Source organism: Pleurodeles waltl, chromosome 1_1 (assembly GCF_031143425.1).
Source record: "Pleurodeles waltl isolate 20211129_DDA chromosome 1_1, aPleWal1.hap1.20221129, whole genome shotgun sequence".
NCBI lineage: Eukaryota > Metazoa > Chordata > Amphibia > Caudata > Salamandridae > Pleurodeles > Pleurodeles waltl.
Genome location: NC_090436.1, coordinates 335,236,153 through 335,252,863, shown reverse-complemented (window position 1 = coordinate 335,252,863; position 16,711 = coordinate 335,236,153). Strand labels below are relative to the sequence as shown.

Sequence of the window (16,711 nt, the reverse complement as noted above, 5' to 3'; positions counted from 1 at the left end):
TTGTGTAGACATTCTCATTACAAATTAGGATTTCTGTTTTTGTTGTGCTCTGTTCTCAAATTCGGATTTCTGTTTTTTTTTGCGTTCTTAACTAAGGCATGAGTCTTTCAGAACCTGCTGTCAGAACAGCATGAAAGACATATGACCTCTGGTCATTTTAACAGTTTACTGTGTAACCTAGTAGCATATGTTTGTATCTCCCAAACATAAAATAATGAACTGGTAGACTGCCATTAGATATTCAGAGAATTAAAGAGATGTAATATACAGCATTTTGTTATTTACAGCTTACACTTGTGTCTTTCCTTGATAAGTATTCTAACATGGTCTGGTGCTTTTTCCCCAGGTGTGCTGTACTGATGTTTCAGAGAGAGTTTGCCCTACGTCTAGTCGCTAAACCTGGGGACAAACTATACTGCAGGCTGTCAATCAATACACAGCTGTTGGCTCGTGTTGACCATCTAATGAAAGTGAGTGATAGGTTTTACTGACTTTGATGCAAAGAAAGATTATATTGGGAAAGCGTCTTACAAAGATTTCTGGCAAGACGTTTATGCTACCCTCCTTATTTTGGCTTATAAAATCTGTGTGAAAGGCTGTAGTCTAGGCTTTAACTGTAGTTTAACTATGTTTGCAGGTTGGAAAAAACAATTTTAGACCTCCTCCGAAAGTGGAATCCAGTGTTGTTAGAATAGAACCAAAGAATCCCCCACCTCCTATTAATTTCCAGGTGAGCGTGTAGTGTGTTCTTTCAGTGTAATACTCATATATGTAATTGTTTTGGAAAGTGCTATTTTTTGCATCAGAGAAGTGTTCCTATTATGATTTGTGAGTTAATGTTATCAGCAGTAGCAATACATTAATAAAATAGAAATGTTGTGAAGTTTTATGAAAGGTATGTAGAACACTGGCTTGCTTTGTAATTTTAAATAATCACTAAGGTTAATTAGAAATGGCAAGTACAGGTACTTTTCTAACAGTTGAAATAAAATAAGATTGACTGGACAAATGTCTGACTCAAACATTCCAGACCGCTGGACTCGTGGAACTTCTTTCATAACACATTAGTTGAGCATAATGATCTGTTTAGGAGGTACAGTTTAAAATTGACATTGACAAATCTTGTTTGTGAAACTATTTGTGAATGGGAAGGAGACCCTTGAAGGAGACTCTGAGAAGAGACGAGATTACAGGGTTTGTTTTATAAAAAATGCATCTATCCAAAGTTAGACTGCTACAATATGCTGTTTTTAGTTCATTTTAATGATCACCAGTGTGTCATTTATGTAGTTAGAAGAACGGCATGCCAAATAGTGTTCTCTAAGAGCAAAGATGGATATTTAAAAATAGTGAAGGAAGGGCAGATCCTTGAGAAATCCTACATCTTAACCACTTCCTTGAGAAAGGATTCATTCGAGCTCAGAGTTTATTGAATTCTTAGCTCTGCAAGGCATTCTAACAGAATGTTGTAGTTGATGTTGTGGAAGGCCGCAGCAATATCCAAAAGTACAAGTGCTCGGACACCTTCAATATTTAGTTTTGATTTGAGATCTTAGCAGGAGCAATCTAGACTTCTGTTGAGTCTAATGAGCTATTTGACCCAACAACCTCGTGGGCCTTATTCAACAGTTTACCCAGGTAAGCACTCCCATGGTTATTCAGTAGTTACTCAGATCCTCATGGTTGGCAGAATATTTCTCTTCGATGGAACATCAACAAACCTATGTTAGCAAAAGTAGAACATTTGCAAAGCTCAAGGGTCTAGTCATACACCAGGTCCACAGTTAAGTTATTTAAGGAATAAACAATACCTTGGATTACCCTTGATTAATACCCTTTTTAGTATTATGGCCACATTTTGAAGGTTTACAGATGTATTAGGTATTTTACCTTAAATTTACCTTAGGTTTCGAAGTAAATTTACCTTAGGTTTGGAAGTAGTAGTTTAAATTAGTGTGACCAATACAAACAAAACTGTTTTAGCATATATTTATCTCTCTCTGTCTCAAATATTGGATTTCTCATCCATGACAATAAAGATGCCTAAATGTCCATAATCTTAAACTGAGCATGTATTTAAAATCGCATCAGTCCTGTTTTTTCCTGCTGTTTGTTGCACACTCATTTTGTTATGTTTGTTCTATTTCAGCTTATTTATGTCAGTAGTAAATTCGCCTTTTTTAAGAAATAGAAAAATAAAATACAGCAGGGTTTGTTATTTTAATCGTCCTATATGTTTTCACATACAAACAGAATCAATGTTTTACTATTGTTAATATTGGTTATTATATGGACAGTTCTTTATCTTCAGGAATGGGATGGTCTCGTAAGAATTTGTTTTGTCAGGAAGAATAAGACACTATCTGCAGCATTTAAGTGAGTATCTTTTTGCCTTGTTATATGCATATATTTTGGGACTTGTATTGAAATTTAGGACAGCTTCCACTTTGCACAATCCTTTATACCTTTGTTTTATGGCAATAAAAATATTTTAGAAAGGGCTTGATAGTGTATGTATTCTGTGAACTATGCTGTGTATGTTTGTAGTTGGGATCCCTGTCCAGCAAAAGGAATAACCATGTGGATGTTTTCCTGGCCTAAAGTAGGAGGAAACAAGTCTTATTATGCTTGTGCTTTCCTGTATGCTCAAGTTTGTTTCAAGGATGGAACGTTAATATTATCTCATCACAAATATGTTCCTAAGTAATAATGTAATGTAGATGCTTCTAAAAATATAAATTAGGTTGCATGCAACAGTTTCTGCCCTGATAACATATTGTCCTTTTGAATTACGTCTCATTTCCTGTTTAGTTGCACCGTTAGCCTTTATAGGCCATGATGCTGTAATCGATTTTGTTTGAATAAGAACAACGAGGACGCGGGAGCATGGCATGAATAACTGTTTCTTTTACATCCTTTATAAACTGTTTAGATAATAACATTGTTTGAGTAAGATGTGTGGGCAATTGATTGCAGCCATCTCTGATATAAATTCTCAATCTAAAGCGGACATTTAGTATGTCAACTTCTCCTTAGATTTGCTAACAGGAAGAGTGACAACAAGAACAGTTGGCAACTGGTAGCTATTCTTGTACATGAGAAGTGTGTTCAGTTTGGATTTAAACCTCTTTCGAAAGTTTCATTTTTTGGCAGAATTGAGCCTGATACTTGATATTGGCATTGGCTGTGTGTACTGTCACATGTGTGTGTGTGTGTGTGTATACACACACACACGACTATTACAACACTTTTGTCTTTTTTTTAAGATCAGATTATAACTAAGTAATTCGTAGAATAAAAGGCATGCCAGTGAAACCATGAACCACGCCAACCTTGCAAGAATAAACAAGACATTAATAATAACCTTTGTCAAAAACTGTACTAGATGTCTTAATATGGTCATTCATATCTGTTGTTGCAGGAGTGGACCACTTCACTTAGTTGTTAGGTTTAAAATCTCTTGACCTGTCTCTAAGGTCTTCATAAATTTAGAGATTTCATCAATGTTCCCTCTAATTGTTTTCCTCTGTGTGTGGCAGTTCAAGATCCTGTGCGGTGCAGTCAAGGCTATGTGTACCAAGGCACTGGTCATGCTTGCGAGTGCTGCACTCACAAATATAAATCTGTGGCAATTACCACTCCAAACTCTTGGTTACAACAAGAGCGAAAACAGGTGTTTAATTGGGTCTTGAGACAGTTTTGCAATGTAGATAAAAACCCTCGTAACATGAATAGTTTACTCTTGTGGCACCTACACCCCAGGTTTAAAAAAACAACAGGACTCAGAAGGTTGTACCATTATAAGATTTTACTAAACAGTAGGGTTGATGCAAGCAGTGAGAAGAATAAGGCAGCCATTATTAAGCGAGAACTGGGGTCTGGGCTGGACCCAGTGAAATATGCTGAATGTTTTCCCCACTGTAATTTTCAGACACCAAGGCACATTGAGCAGCGCCCACAGATTGTCTGCTTTCTGCTCCAAGCAGGAAACTGCAGGCAGTGAAGGGACTTTCTTATTTAGAAATCCAGCACACCCAAAACAAATGCCTCATTTAAAGGGCCATCAGCCTTCCTTTTGTTAATAAATGATCTTGGCTTGGACCCGTCTGTAACTATGACCTAGATGCCAGTGTAATGGAGGGGAAACAAAGGAACACAGCTTATTACTTTAAAATTACTTAAGAGAAACATTGGAGGTAAGTTTTTGTCTTTGTTTACCACTTGTATATACGCTTTGTGCATGTAATATGAGAAGGTAGGCATTGTATGTTACGAATGTATAGCACGGAATAACAAAAAGTCAGGGATTAAAATATAATAAAGTGCTTGGGGTTTTCCGTTGTCATAAGACCACACTAATATACAAAGTAAGCCCTTTTAGCAGCCTTATATGAACAATTGAGAAATACAAATTTAAGGTTCCAACTCATGACTTTCAGTTTGCATGCAGTCTTTAAAACTATATCTGTCCTCCAGGGGACTCAAATTTGTACTAACTAGTTGACACAAGACATTTGTATCCAGCAGTTACAAAATTCACCTGCCATTAGACTACTGATGCAAAAGTAGAATTAATTCTTCTTGTAAAACCTACTTAATATCACCATATTTGTTTATGGGACAAATACAAGATAATATGTTATTCCTAATCAGTAGGTTATGACTCCCTGTTGAACATCATTAGTCTTAAGTAGTATTGTATTGTTTCATGTTGAGCTGGATTGTAAAGTTATGGGTTGCCTATGGATGCAGCAGTATTCTTCCCTATACAATACATGGCTCTCTGAAGAGCCCCAGCACCATACCTCTTTCTGCCAGCACGACACCAGGGGAGCCTTGGACAACTTCTAACGTTGTGTAATTTGTCTTTTGGTGAGCAGAAGGGGCTAGGTCGATAAACCCAGCTTGTGCTTTCAAAGCTTTAGGATGACGGTACAGCCCAAAAAAACAATGTTCGACTGAGTCTTAATCAGGGATCCAGTCACTGTCCAGAGTGAGTCTCTAATGCCTGGCCAGTAGGATGACAATATGGGACAGGACCACACTATGTGTAACAAGTTTGCATCTTCAGCTCAGCAGTGCGGGAAGAATGGTGAGGCTGCAGGGGTCATTTTATGGAGTTTAGATGGTGTTAAATATGCCCTGTGTAATAATGAGAACAGTATAAATTTAAACATGAGTTACGAGGTGTCATGCTTGGATATGCTAGGAGAATTCTCCACTCTTTATCATGACAAGACGATTTGAGGTCTAATTCCCAGCTGGCCCTTAATGTGAGCAGTGGGGTTTGTAAGTGCTCTCAAAACACCCTGTATATCTACTTGACCAAATATCTGTCCGTGCCCATTAAGTACAACATCTTAGTCAGTGTATGGATGTCTGGTTTCAGCCCTGTTAGCGAGCAATGTGTCTGTATATATTGGACTATAATAGCATGTGTGAGAAAGAGGGCCCCTGGGATTTCGGATTGACATAACAAATCTTGATGTGTCAACAACACTCCATCACTAAACAGGTTCCCCACAGTGGAGAGTCCTGCTCTTTCCCACAGTATGAGACTGGGACGCGTGAGGGTGCCAGCTGAGTTGGATAGGCCTCATAATGGAATATTTGGTGCATAGCACGTGTGGGAGTGTGAATAACGAACAGCATGTTTCCAATATGTGATAGCATTGTTCAATAGTAGTGGGAGCTTCAGAAGAGACACCACTCCTGTCAGCATCAATTGGTGTAACTGGCCCGATCTCAGCATGCACTGTGTGTACATGGTCTTGTGTAAATGTATCCCAGCCAACCAGTATGACAGCCATTGAAACTGGGCTGTGTAACAGTAGGACTTAAAGTCGGTTGTGTCCAATCCACCCTCCTCTATTTGTAGTTGCGTAGTAAGGTGTCTGGTAGCTTGGAAATTGAGGCAGGGACCACAATATGTACGTTCACAAAGTATTACAGTACTTTGGGCAGCATTACCATTTCAGAGAATGCCAACCGGCCTGCTACTGATAGTGGTAAGGTTACCCAAAATTGTACTTGGGCATGTAAATGTAAAGCTGTGGCGGCTTTATACAGGTTTCCATCTAGGAGATCTGTATGTGTTTTATATATCTGAGCCCCCAGATAGCGGAAATGTGTGATGAGCCACAGGATTGGGTTACATCCCTGTAGGAAGTTGGCTCTGTATGTGCTATTTCAAAGTAAAGAATAGCATGCACAGAGTCCAAGGGTTCCCCTTAGAGGTAAGATAGTGGCAAAAAGAGATAATACTAATGCTCTATTTTGTGGTAGTGTGGTCGAGCAGTAGGCTTATCAAAGGAGTAGTGTTAAGCATTTGTTGTACACACACAGGCAATAAATGAGGAACACACACTCAGAGACAATTCCAGGCCAATAGGTTTTTGTATAGAAAAACATCTTTTCTTAGTTTGTTTTAAGAACCACAGGTTCAAAATTCTACATGTAATATCTCATTTGAAAGGTATTGCAGGTAAGTACTTTAGGAACTTTGAATAATCACAATAGCATATATACTTTTTACATAAAACACATATAGCTATTTTAAAAGTGGACACAGTGCAATTTTCAACAGTTCCTGGGGGAGGTAAGTTATTGTTAGTTCTTGCAGGTAAGTAACCCACCTACGGGGTTCAAATTGGGGTCCAAGGTATCCCACCGTTGGGGGTTCAGAGCAACCCCAAAGTCACCACACCAGCAGCTCAGGGCCGGTCAGGTTCAGAGTTCAAAGTGGTGCCCAAAACACATAGGCTTCAATGGAGAAGGGGGTGCCCCGGTTCCAGTCTGCCAGCAGGTAAGTCCCCGTGTCTTCGGAGGGCAGACCAGGGGGGTTTTGTAGGGCACCGGGGGGGACACAAGTCCACACAGAGAGTACACCCTCAGCAGCGCGGGGCGGCCGGGTGCAGTGTGCAAACAAGCGTCGGGTTTGTAATAGGAATCAATGGGAGACCAAGGGGTCTCTTCAGCGGTGCAGGCGGGCAAGGGGGGGGCTCCTCGGGGTAGCCACCACCTGGGCAAGGGAGAGGGCCTCCTGGGGGTCACTCCTGCACTGGAGTTCCGATCCTTCAGGTCCTGGGGGCTGCGGGTGCAGGGTCTTTTCCAGGCGTCGGGATTTTGGATTCAGACAGTCGCGGTCAGGGGGAGCCTCGGGATTCCCTCTGCAGGTGTCGCTGTGGGGGCTCAGGGGGGACAACTTTGGTTACTCACAGTCTTGGAGTCACCTGGGGGTCCTCCCTGTAGCATTGTTTCTTCACCAGTCAAGTCGGGGTCGCCGGGTGCAGTGTTGCAAGTCTCACGCTTCTGGCGGGAATTGCAGGGGTCTTTAAATCTGCTCCTCCGGAAACAAAGTTGCAGTCTTTGTTGAACAGGGCCGCTGTTCTCTGGAGTTTCTTGGTCTTTTGGAAGCAGGGAAGTCCTCTGAGGATTCAGAGGTCGCTGGTCCAGGGGAAAGCGTCACTGGAGCAGTTTTCTTCTGAAGGAGGGAGACAGGCCGGTAGGGCTGGGGCCAAAGCAGTTGTTGTCTCCGTCTTCTCTGCAGGGGTTTTCAGCTCAGCAGTCCTCTTCTTCGTAAGTTGCAGGAATCTGATTTCCTGGGTTCTGGGGTGCCCCTAAATACTCAATTTAGGGGTGTGTTTAGGTCTGGGAGGGCAGTAGCCAATGGCATAGGGTGGCTACACCTTCTTTGTGCCTCCTCTCTGAGGGGAGGGGGGCACATCCCTAATCCTATTGGGGGAATCCTCCATCTGCAAGATGGAGGATTTCTAAAAGTCAGAGTCACCTCAGCTCAGGACACCTTAGGGGCTGTCCTGACTGGCCAGTGACTCCTCCTTGTTTTTCTCATTATCTCTCTTGGACTTGCCGCCAGAAGTGGGGGCTGGGTCCAGGGGGCGGGCATCTCCATTAGCTGGAGTGCCCTGGGGCATTGTAACACGAAGCTTGAGCCTTTGAAGCTCACTGCTAGGTCTTACAGTTCCTGCAGGGGGGAGGTGTGAAGCACCTCCACCCAGAGCAGGCTTTGTTTCTGTCCTCAGAGAGCACAAAGGCTCTCACCGCATGGGGTCAGAAACTCGTCTCTCAGCAGCAGGCTGGCACGGTCTGGTCTAGTCAGTCCTGCACTGAACAATTGGGTAAAATACAGGGGGCATCTCTAAGATGCCCTCTGTGTGCATTTTTTAATAAATCCAACACTGACATCAGTGTGGGTTTATTATTATGAGAAGTTTGATACCAAACTTCTCAGTATTCAGTGTAGCCATTATGGAGCTGTGGAGTTTGTTTTTGACAGACTCCCAGACCATATACTCTTATGGCTACCCTGCACTTACAATGTCTAAGGTTTTGCTTAGACACTGTAGGGGCATAGTGCTCATGCACCAATGCCCTCACCTGTGGTATAGTGCACCCTGCCTTAGGGCTGTGAGGCCTGCTAGAGGGGTGACTTACCTATGCCATAGGCAGTGTGAGGTTGGCATGGCACCCTGAGGGGAGTGCCATGTCGACTTAGTCATTTTCTCCCCACCAGCACACACAAGCTGGCAAGCAGTGTGTCTGTGCTGAGTGAGGGGTCCCTAGGGTGGCATAAGACATGCTGCAGCCCTTAGAGACCTTCCCTGGCATCAGGGCCCTTGGTACCAGGGGTACCAGTTACAAGGGACTTACCTGGGTGCCAGGGTTGTGCCAAATGTGGAGACAATGGTACATTTTAGGTGAAAGAACACTGGTGCTGGGGCATGGTTAGCAGAGTCCCAGCACACTTCTCAGTCAAGTCAGCATCAGTATCAGGCAAAAAGTGGGGGGTAACTGCAACAGGGAACCATTTCTTTACACAAGCCCCCCCCAGCCCACAGGCCAGGAGACTCAACCAAAGCTGGGAGAGTCTTCCTAGTCTGTCAGGCGAGGAAGAGTAGAGGAAATAGGCTGGTTTGTTGCAGGGCCTACTCTGCCTTACATCCTCCTGTTCAGGTCATTCCCTCTGGGGAACTGACCCACTTCCACAGTGATAGGACCTAATCTGAACTGCCGCTTGTCTGTGCTTTTAATGTCTTCACCCATTCTCTCTATTTTGGGGTTAGAGGTATCCACCTCTGCTGATCTTATCTTAGCCAGGGTCACCCCTACCTTACCCAAAGAGGTTACCCAGAGCTGGAGTAACCCCACCATGACCAACAGGGTCAGGGGGCCTATCTTGCTATTTGGCATGGGGTCTGACCACCATGCCAAGGATAGTGCAGTCATAAAGGCTAACACCCAGCAGAGGCCACTGACAGCTGTCAGTGCCCAGAACCACACCTTTAGCTCTTCACCTACAAGGGAAGGGGCTAAGTTACAGGCTTCTTTGGGTTCAGGGTGCCTGTCTGCTGTATTAGAGTGGGGGGTTACCACATCTTGTAGTAAACACCCTTCTTCCACTCTTTCTTCTGTTAGCTGGGGAGCCACCCACTCAGGCTTAACAGTTGCCTGACTAGCCAGGACTTCTTGTGGGACAGGTTGGACTTTACCAGTGCCACTTTTGGAGTTCTCCCCTACTGGAGCAGGATCTCCTTGGCTTGCTGGAACCTTGGCTACAGGTTGTCCACCCTTCCTACTCTGTTTTCTTTTCTTTTTCTTCTGGGGCCTACTTGCAATTACTGCAGGGGCAGCACCTCCAGAGTCCTTGGGAGAGGACTGGCACTGGACCAGTTCCTCTCTTGGGCTCTGACTAACCTCTGGGTAGTCATTTCCAAGGAGACAATCAAGGGGGAGGTCTGTACTGACTACCACCCTTCTCCAGCTAAAAGTCCCACCCACTTCTATGGGCACAAAAGCCACAGGCCTATCAGTGACCCTGTCTGGGCTAATTCTTACTCTGGCCATCTCACCTGGGATGTACTGGTTTGAGAACACCAGCCTGTCATGCACAATAGTGTGACTGGCACAAGTGTCTCTCAGGGCAGTGGCTGGGATTCCATTCACCTGTAGGTGGTGGAAGTGTCTACTTCCCTCTGGAATCTCCACCTCACCTGTTGGGTCCTTTTTCCAGTTGAAGGCTATGAAGACCTCCTCATCTGAGGAGTCATCCCCAATGGCTACACTGGTTACCCCTGGGATTTTGCTAGGGGGTTTGTTTTTGGAACAAGAACTGTCCTTGGTGTGGTGCCCTGTCTGTCTACAGTTATGGCACCATGCCTTAGTGGCATCCCAGTTCTTACCCTGGTACCCACCTTTGTTTTGGGTTGTGTCTTGGGGCCCACCCACCTGTTCTGGTTTTTGGGGGCCTACAGAGGATTATTTTTCTTTGTTTCTAGTGTCACCCACTTTCTCCTGGGGACCCTTTGTAACCCCTTTCTTTTGGTCACCCCAGTGGAAGTTTTGGTTACCCTAGTCTTGACCCAGTGGTCTGCCTTCTTTCCCAATTCTTGGGGAGAAATTGGACCTAGGTCTACCAGATACTGATGCAACTTTTCATTGAAGCAGTTACTTAAAATGTGTTCTTTCATAAACAAATTATAAAGCCCAACATAGTCATGCACTTCATTTCCAGTTACCAACCATCCAGTGTTTTCACTGAGTAGTCTACAAAATCAACCCAGGTCTGGCTCGAGGATTTTTGAGCCCCCCTGAATCTAATTCTATACTCAGTGGAGAATCCAAAGCCCTCAATCAGGGTTCCCTTCATGAGGTCATAAGATTCTGCATCTTTTCCAGAGAGTGTGAGGAGTCTATCCCTACACTTTCCAGTGAACATTTCCCAAAGGAGAGCACCCCAGTGAGATCTGTTTACTTTTCTGGTTGCACAAGCCCTCTCAAAAGCTGTGAACCATTTGGTGATGTCATCACCATCTTCATATTTTGTTACAATCCATTTGGGGATTTTTAGGATGTCAGGAGAATCTCTGACCCTATTTATGTTGCTGCCACCATAGATGGGACCTAGGCCCATCTCTTGTCTTTCCCTTTCTATGGCTAGGATCTGTCTTTCCAAAGCCAATCTTTTGGCCATCCTGGCTAACTGGATGTCCTCTTCACTGAGGTTATCCTCAGTGATTTCAGAGGTGCTGGCCCCTCCTGTGAGGGAAGCACCATCTCTGTCTAGTATATTTGGAGACAGGGCTTGAGTGACCCTGTTCTCCCTAAGTAGGACTGGAGGGGGGGAATTCTCCTCCAATCACTATCATCATCCTCTGGGTTGTCATCCTCAGAGGGGTTGGCTTTTTCAAACTCTGCCAAAAGCTCCTGGAGCTGTTGTTTGGAGGGTCTTGAGCCTATTGTGATTTTCTTTATTTTGCAGGGTGACCTTAGCTCCCTCATCTTAAGATGGAGGTAAGGTGTGAGGTCGAGTTCCTCCACATTCACATCTGCACCAGGCATTATGTTTCTAAAAGTTGGAATACTTTTTAAGAATCTAAAACTAGTTCTAGAATCTAATTCAAACTTTCACAAAACTTTTAAACTCTAAAAGAAATGCTAACAGGGACTAACACAAGACCCTAGCAGGACTTTTAAGAATTTAGAAAAATAGTTCAAATTGCAAAAATCAATTTCTAATGACAATTTTTGGAATTTGTCGTGTGATCAGGTATTGGCTGAGTAGTCCAGCAAATGCAAAGTCTTGTACCCCACCGCTGATGCACCAATGTAGGAAGTTGGCTCTGTATGCACTATTTCAAAGTAAGGAATAGTATGCACAGAGTCCAAGGGTTCCCCTTAGAGGTAAGATAGTGGCAAAAAGAGATAATACTAATGCTCTATTTTGTGGTAGTGTGGTCGAGCAGTAGGCTTATCAAAGGAGTAGTGTTAAGCATTTGTTGTACATACCCACAGGCAATAAATGAGGAACACACACTCAGAGACAATTCCAGGCCAATAGGTTTTTGTATAGAAAAATATATTTTCTTAGTTTATTTTAAGAACCACAGGTTCAAAATTCTACATGTAATATCTCATTTGAAAGGTATTGCAGGTAAGTACTTTAGGAACTTGCATAATCACAATAGCATATATACTTTTTACATAAAACACATATAGCTATTTTAAAAGTGGACACAGTGCAATTTTCAACAGTTCCTGGGGGAGGTAAGTTATTGTTAGTTCTTGCAGGTAAGTAAACCACCTACGGGGATCAAATTGGGGTCCAAGGTAGCCCACCGTTGGGGGTTCAGAGCAACCCCAAAGTCACCACACCAGCAGCTCAGGGCCGGTCAGGTGCAGAGTTCAAAGTGGTGCCCAAAACACATAGGCTTCAATGGAGAAGGGGGTGCCCCGGTTCCAGTCTGCCAGCAGGTAAGTCCCCGTGTCTTCGGAGGGCAGACCAGGGGGGTTTTGTAGGGCACCGGGGGGGACACAAGTCCACACAGAGAGTACACCCTCAGCAGCGCGGGGCGGCCGGGTGCAGTGTGCAAACAAGCGTCCGGTTTGTAATAGGAATCAATGGGAGACCAAGGGGTCTCTTCAGAGGTGCAGGCGGGCAAGGGGGGGGGGCTCCTCGGGGTATCCACCACCTGGGCAAGGGAGAGGGCCTCCTGGGGGTCACTCCTGCACTGGAGTTCCGATCCTTCAGGTCCTGGGGGCTGCGGGTGCAGGGTCTTTTCCAGGCGTCGGGATTTTGGATTCAGACAGTCGCGGTCAGGGGGAGCCTCGGGATTCCCTCTGCAGGCGTCGCTGTGGGGGCTCAGGGGGGACAACTTTGGTTACTCACAGTCTTGGAGTCGCCTGGGGGTCCTCCCTGTAGCGTTGTTTCTTCACCAGTCGAGTCGGGGTCGCCGGGTGCAGTGTTGCAAGTCTCACGCTTCTGGCGGGAATTGCAGGGGTCTTTAAATCTGCTCCTCCGGAAACAAAGTTGCAGTCTTTGTTGAACAGGGCCGCTGTTCTCAGGAGTTTCTTGGTCTTTTGGAAGCAGGGCAGTCCTCTGAGGATTCAGAGGTCGCTGGTCCTGGGGAAAGCGTCGCTGGAGCAGTTTTCTTCTGAAGGAGGGAGACAGGCCGGTAGGGCTGGGGCCAAAGCAGTTGGTGTCTCCGTCTTCTCTGCAGGGGTTTTCAGCTCAGCAGTCCTCTTCTTCGTAAGTTGCAGGAATCTGATTTCCTGGGTTCTGGGGTGCCCCTAAATACTCAATTTAGGGGGGTGTTTAGGTCTGGGAGGGCAGTAGCCAATGGCTACTGTCCTTGAGGGTGGCTACACCCTCTTTGTGCCTCCTCCCTGAGGGGAGGGGGGCACATCCCTAATCCTATTGGGGAAATCCTCCATCTGCAACATGGAGGATTTCTAAAAGTCAGAGTCAACTCAGCTCAGGACACCTTAGGGGCTGTCCTGACTGGCCAGTGACTCCTCCTTGTTTTTCTCATTATCTCTCCTGGACTTGCCGCCAAAAGTGGGGGCTGAGTCCAGGGGGCGGGCATCTCCACTAGCTGGAGTGCCCTGGGGCATTGTAACACGAAGCTTGAGCCTTTGAAGCTCACTGCTAGGTGTTACAGTTCCTGCAGGGGGGAGGTGTGAAGCACCTCCACCCAGAGCAGGCTTTGTTTCTCTCCTCAGAGAGCACAAAGGCTCTCACCGCATGGGGTCAGAAACTCGTCTCTCAGCAGCAGGCTGGCACAGACCAGTCAGTCCTGCACTGAACAATTGGGTAAAATACAGGGGGCATCTCTAAGATGCCCTCTGTGTGCATTGTTTAATAAATCCAACACTGGCATCAGTGTGGGTTTATTATTCTGAGAAGTATGATACCAAACTTCTCAGTATTCAGTGTAGCCATTATGGAGCTGTGGAGTTCGTTTTTGACAGACTCCCAGACCATATACTCTTATGGCTACCCTGCACTTACAATGTCTAAGGTTTTACTTAGACACTGTAGGGGCATAGTGCTCATGCACCAATGCCCTCACCTGTGGTATAGTGCACCCTGCCTTAGGGCTGTAAGGCCTGCTAGAGGGGTGACTTACCTATGCCATAGGCAGTGTGAGGTTGGCATGGCACCCTGAGGGGAGTGCCATGTCGACTTAGTCATTTTCTCCCCACCAGCACACACAAGCTGGCAAGCAGTGTGTCTGTACTGAGTGAGGGGTCCCTAGGGTGGCATAAGACATGCTGCAGCCCTTAGAGACCTTCCCTGGCATCAGGGCCCTTGGTACCAGGGGTACCAGTTACAAGTGACTTACCTGGGTGCCAGGGTTGTGCCAATTGTGGAGACAATGGTACATTTTAGGTGAAAGAACACTGGTGCTGGGGCATGGTTAGCAGAGTCCCAGCACACTTCTCAGTCAAGTCAGCATCAGTATCAGGCAAAAAGTGGGGGGTAACTGCAACAGGGATCCATTTCTTTACACAAGCCCCCCCCCAGCCCACAGGCCAGGAGACTCAACCAAAGCTGGGAGAGTCTTCCTAGTCTGTCAGGCGAGGAAGAGTAGAGGAAATAGGCTGGTTTGTTGCAGGGCCTACTCTGCCTTCCATCCTCCTGTTCAGGTCATTCCCTCTGGGGAACTGACCCACTTCCACAGTGATAGGACCCATTCTGAACTGCCTCTTGTCTGTGCTTTTAATGTCTTCACCCATTCTCTCTATTTTGGGGTTAGAGGTATCCACCTCTGCTAATCTTATCTTAGCCTGGGTCTCCCCTAGCTTACCCAAAGAGGTTACCCAGAGCTGGAGTAACCCCACCATGACCAACAGGGTCAGGGGGCCTAACTTGCAAAAATGCCCCCCGCACTCGCCAGAGTTTTGCTCGCCACCGGCGACACTTGTGGGAGCTGTAAGTCTTGCAGGAATGCTGGCACATGTGCAGGGGTGGAATAGGGCAGTGATGTATATAGGTCTGTGTAATACGAATGAAAAGCCTCGTTTACTTCTAGCTGAGTTGTACCATGGGCCCCTTCAGGGGCCCTCGGGAAGAGTACTGTGGTGGGGGATAATGCTGTGTGTTTCATGCGGGTTACTAACATATCCGCCCTGTTCCCCCTCAGCGTGGAGCTGCTGCAAGTATGTTTAATGGTTTTCATTCACTCGTTTCAGTAGTTCTGCATTTTGAATTCTAGCTTCTTGCAAGTCATCTAGGTGCACAGGATCGTGTTTCGACTTCTGTTCAAGAAGTCCTAGGCATCCCTCTGTGTGTTGCAATTCTGGGATTACAGAATGCTTGGCCCTGGTAGCTTTGGCTATCGATGTTCCCCTGATCACTACCCTAAATGCTTCCATTCTATAAGTGGCGTGGCAGCCACACCCTCGTTTTAATCAAAATAGATGTCAATTGTTGTGGCCAGTGTGTCTCTAAATACCGCACATTCAAGAAGGAGGGGCTGCATGCGCTAGGTGGGAATCTGCGCTGGGCACCTTGCCCCACTCCAACAATAGTTACTTGAAATAAATCTAACAGCTGACTTTCTATGGTTTTGTGCATGTAAATTCAGAACCTAACTAAAACGTCCCTGTAACTTTTTATTTTATTTTTTAGAGGGGAAGACTATGGCCCTCATTATGACCGTGGCGGTCGACTGACCGCCAGGGCCACAGTGGCGGTTTCACTGCTGGCAGGCTGGGGGAGAAGAGCGCCACATGAGTCTGGCGGGTTGGCATCTGCCAACCTTCCTCATCCACCCCCTGTACTACCAGGATGGTCGGATCGGCCGGGCCGGAGATCAGCATCTCCGACCCAGTGGTCCAGTGAAGACCACCGGCAGTATTTGGAGCCAGCTTTCCAGCAAGGTTTCTGCGGCAGTAGCACCGCCACAAAAACCCTGGTGGAAAGGCTACCGGTGACAGGAAATGTCTTTCCTGTAAATACAGTATGTAGGGGTAAATGACTCCTCTACCCTATAGTCAGCATTAGAATTCAGATGAGAGTAGCATGAACGAAAGTAGACGACACATGTATGTTATCAGCATTGTCCCTTTGTGTCTTTTGCTGACAGTGGCATTATTGCATGAAATATTTTACGATCCTACGAATACATTGTGATCCTGAAAAATAAGCTGGCATTTTGCAGCAAATCAGTCTGTAGCCTTTGTAAAATATGCCTAATATAATAATATACCATAATAACTGCTATAGTACTGGTAGGAAATTGGGTTATTAGTTGTGGAAGATGTGAGTCCTGCACAAGTTATAGGCCATAATTATCCCCTCTCTGGGAACAAAGCACCCCAGTGTAGCTCTTGAGTTTCTCACGGTATCAAAGCATAACAGTCCAAGGCCTACTTAGTGGAGGTGATGTGGGCTAGTAATCACCATTTTTTGTCAATCGATGAATCATTTCAATTCTCTGCATTTTCCTTGAAAGAGGAAAAGTACATTTACTACACACATACTACTAAATACTATGTACCAGTTTGCAAATAAATACATAAGGTAGGTGGAAGTACATTTGGTGACATTCTGAAACCACATTTGACTTCTAGGGGGTCATAATCCCCCAAATCATACTCACTACTCCCCTACTAGATAGAACATGCCAATGTTATTTTCAATAGCACAGACTGATTTACTGTGTTGGGAAGTCACCACCCCAGAATATCAGGCAAGCCAATGGGCTTTTCAAGAGTCACCACATAAAAAGACCAATAACCATGTGTTAAAAATCACTATCTTGTTACCGGAACCACTAACAAATGTTTAAATCCATTCATTATTGTTAATAAAAAGCATTGCATACGATGCCAGCAATACATTTTTTAATCTTAATCTGTGGTCCGGGGGCCCCTGGGGTTGCATGAAGCCTATTCAAGGGGTCTAGGG

General features: G+C 45.3%; 1 protein-coding gene across 3 annotated transcripts in view; it reads left to right on the top strand.

Annotated features, from left to right (window-relative positions):
* DIMT1 (DIM1 rRNA methyltransferase and ribosome maturation factor) overlaps positions 1-16,711 on the top strand; it is a 57,449-nt gene that overhangs the window by 29,082 nt on the left and 11,656 nt on the right. For all 3 annotated transcript variants that reach the window (XM_069222638.1, XM_069222632.1, XM_069222623.1), the window contains 3 exons: positions 347-470; positions 638-730; positions 2,312-2,376. In XM_069222638.1, coding sequence (XP_069078739.1) covers positions 347-470; positions 638-730; positions 2,312-2,376 — 282 coding nt within the window. The remainder of the gene's footprint in view (positions 1-346; positions 471-637; positions 731-2,311; positions 2,377-16,711) is intronic.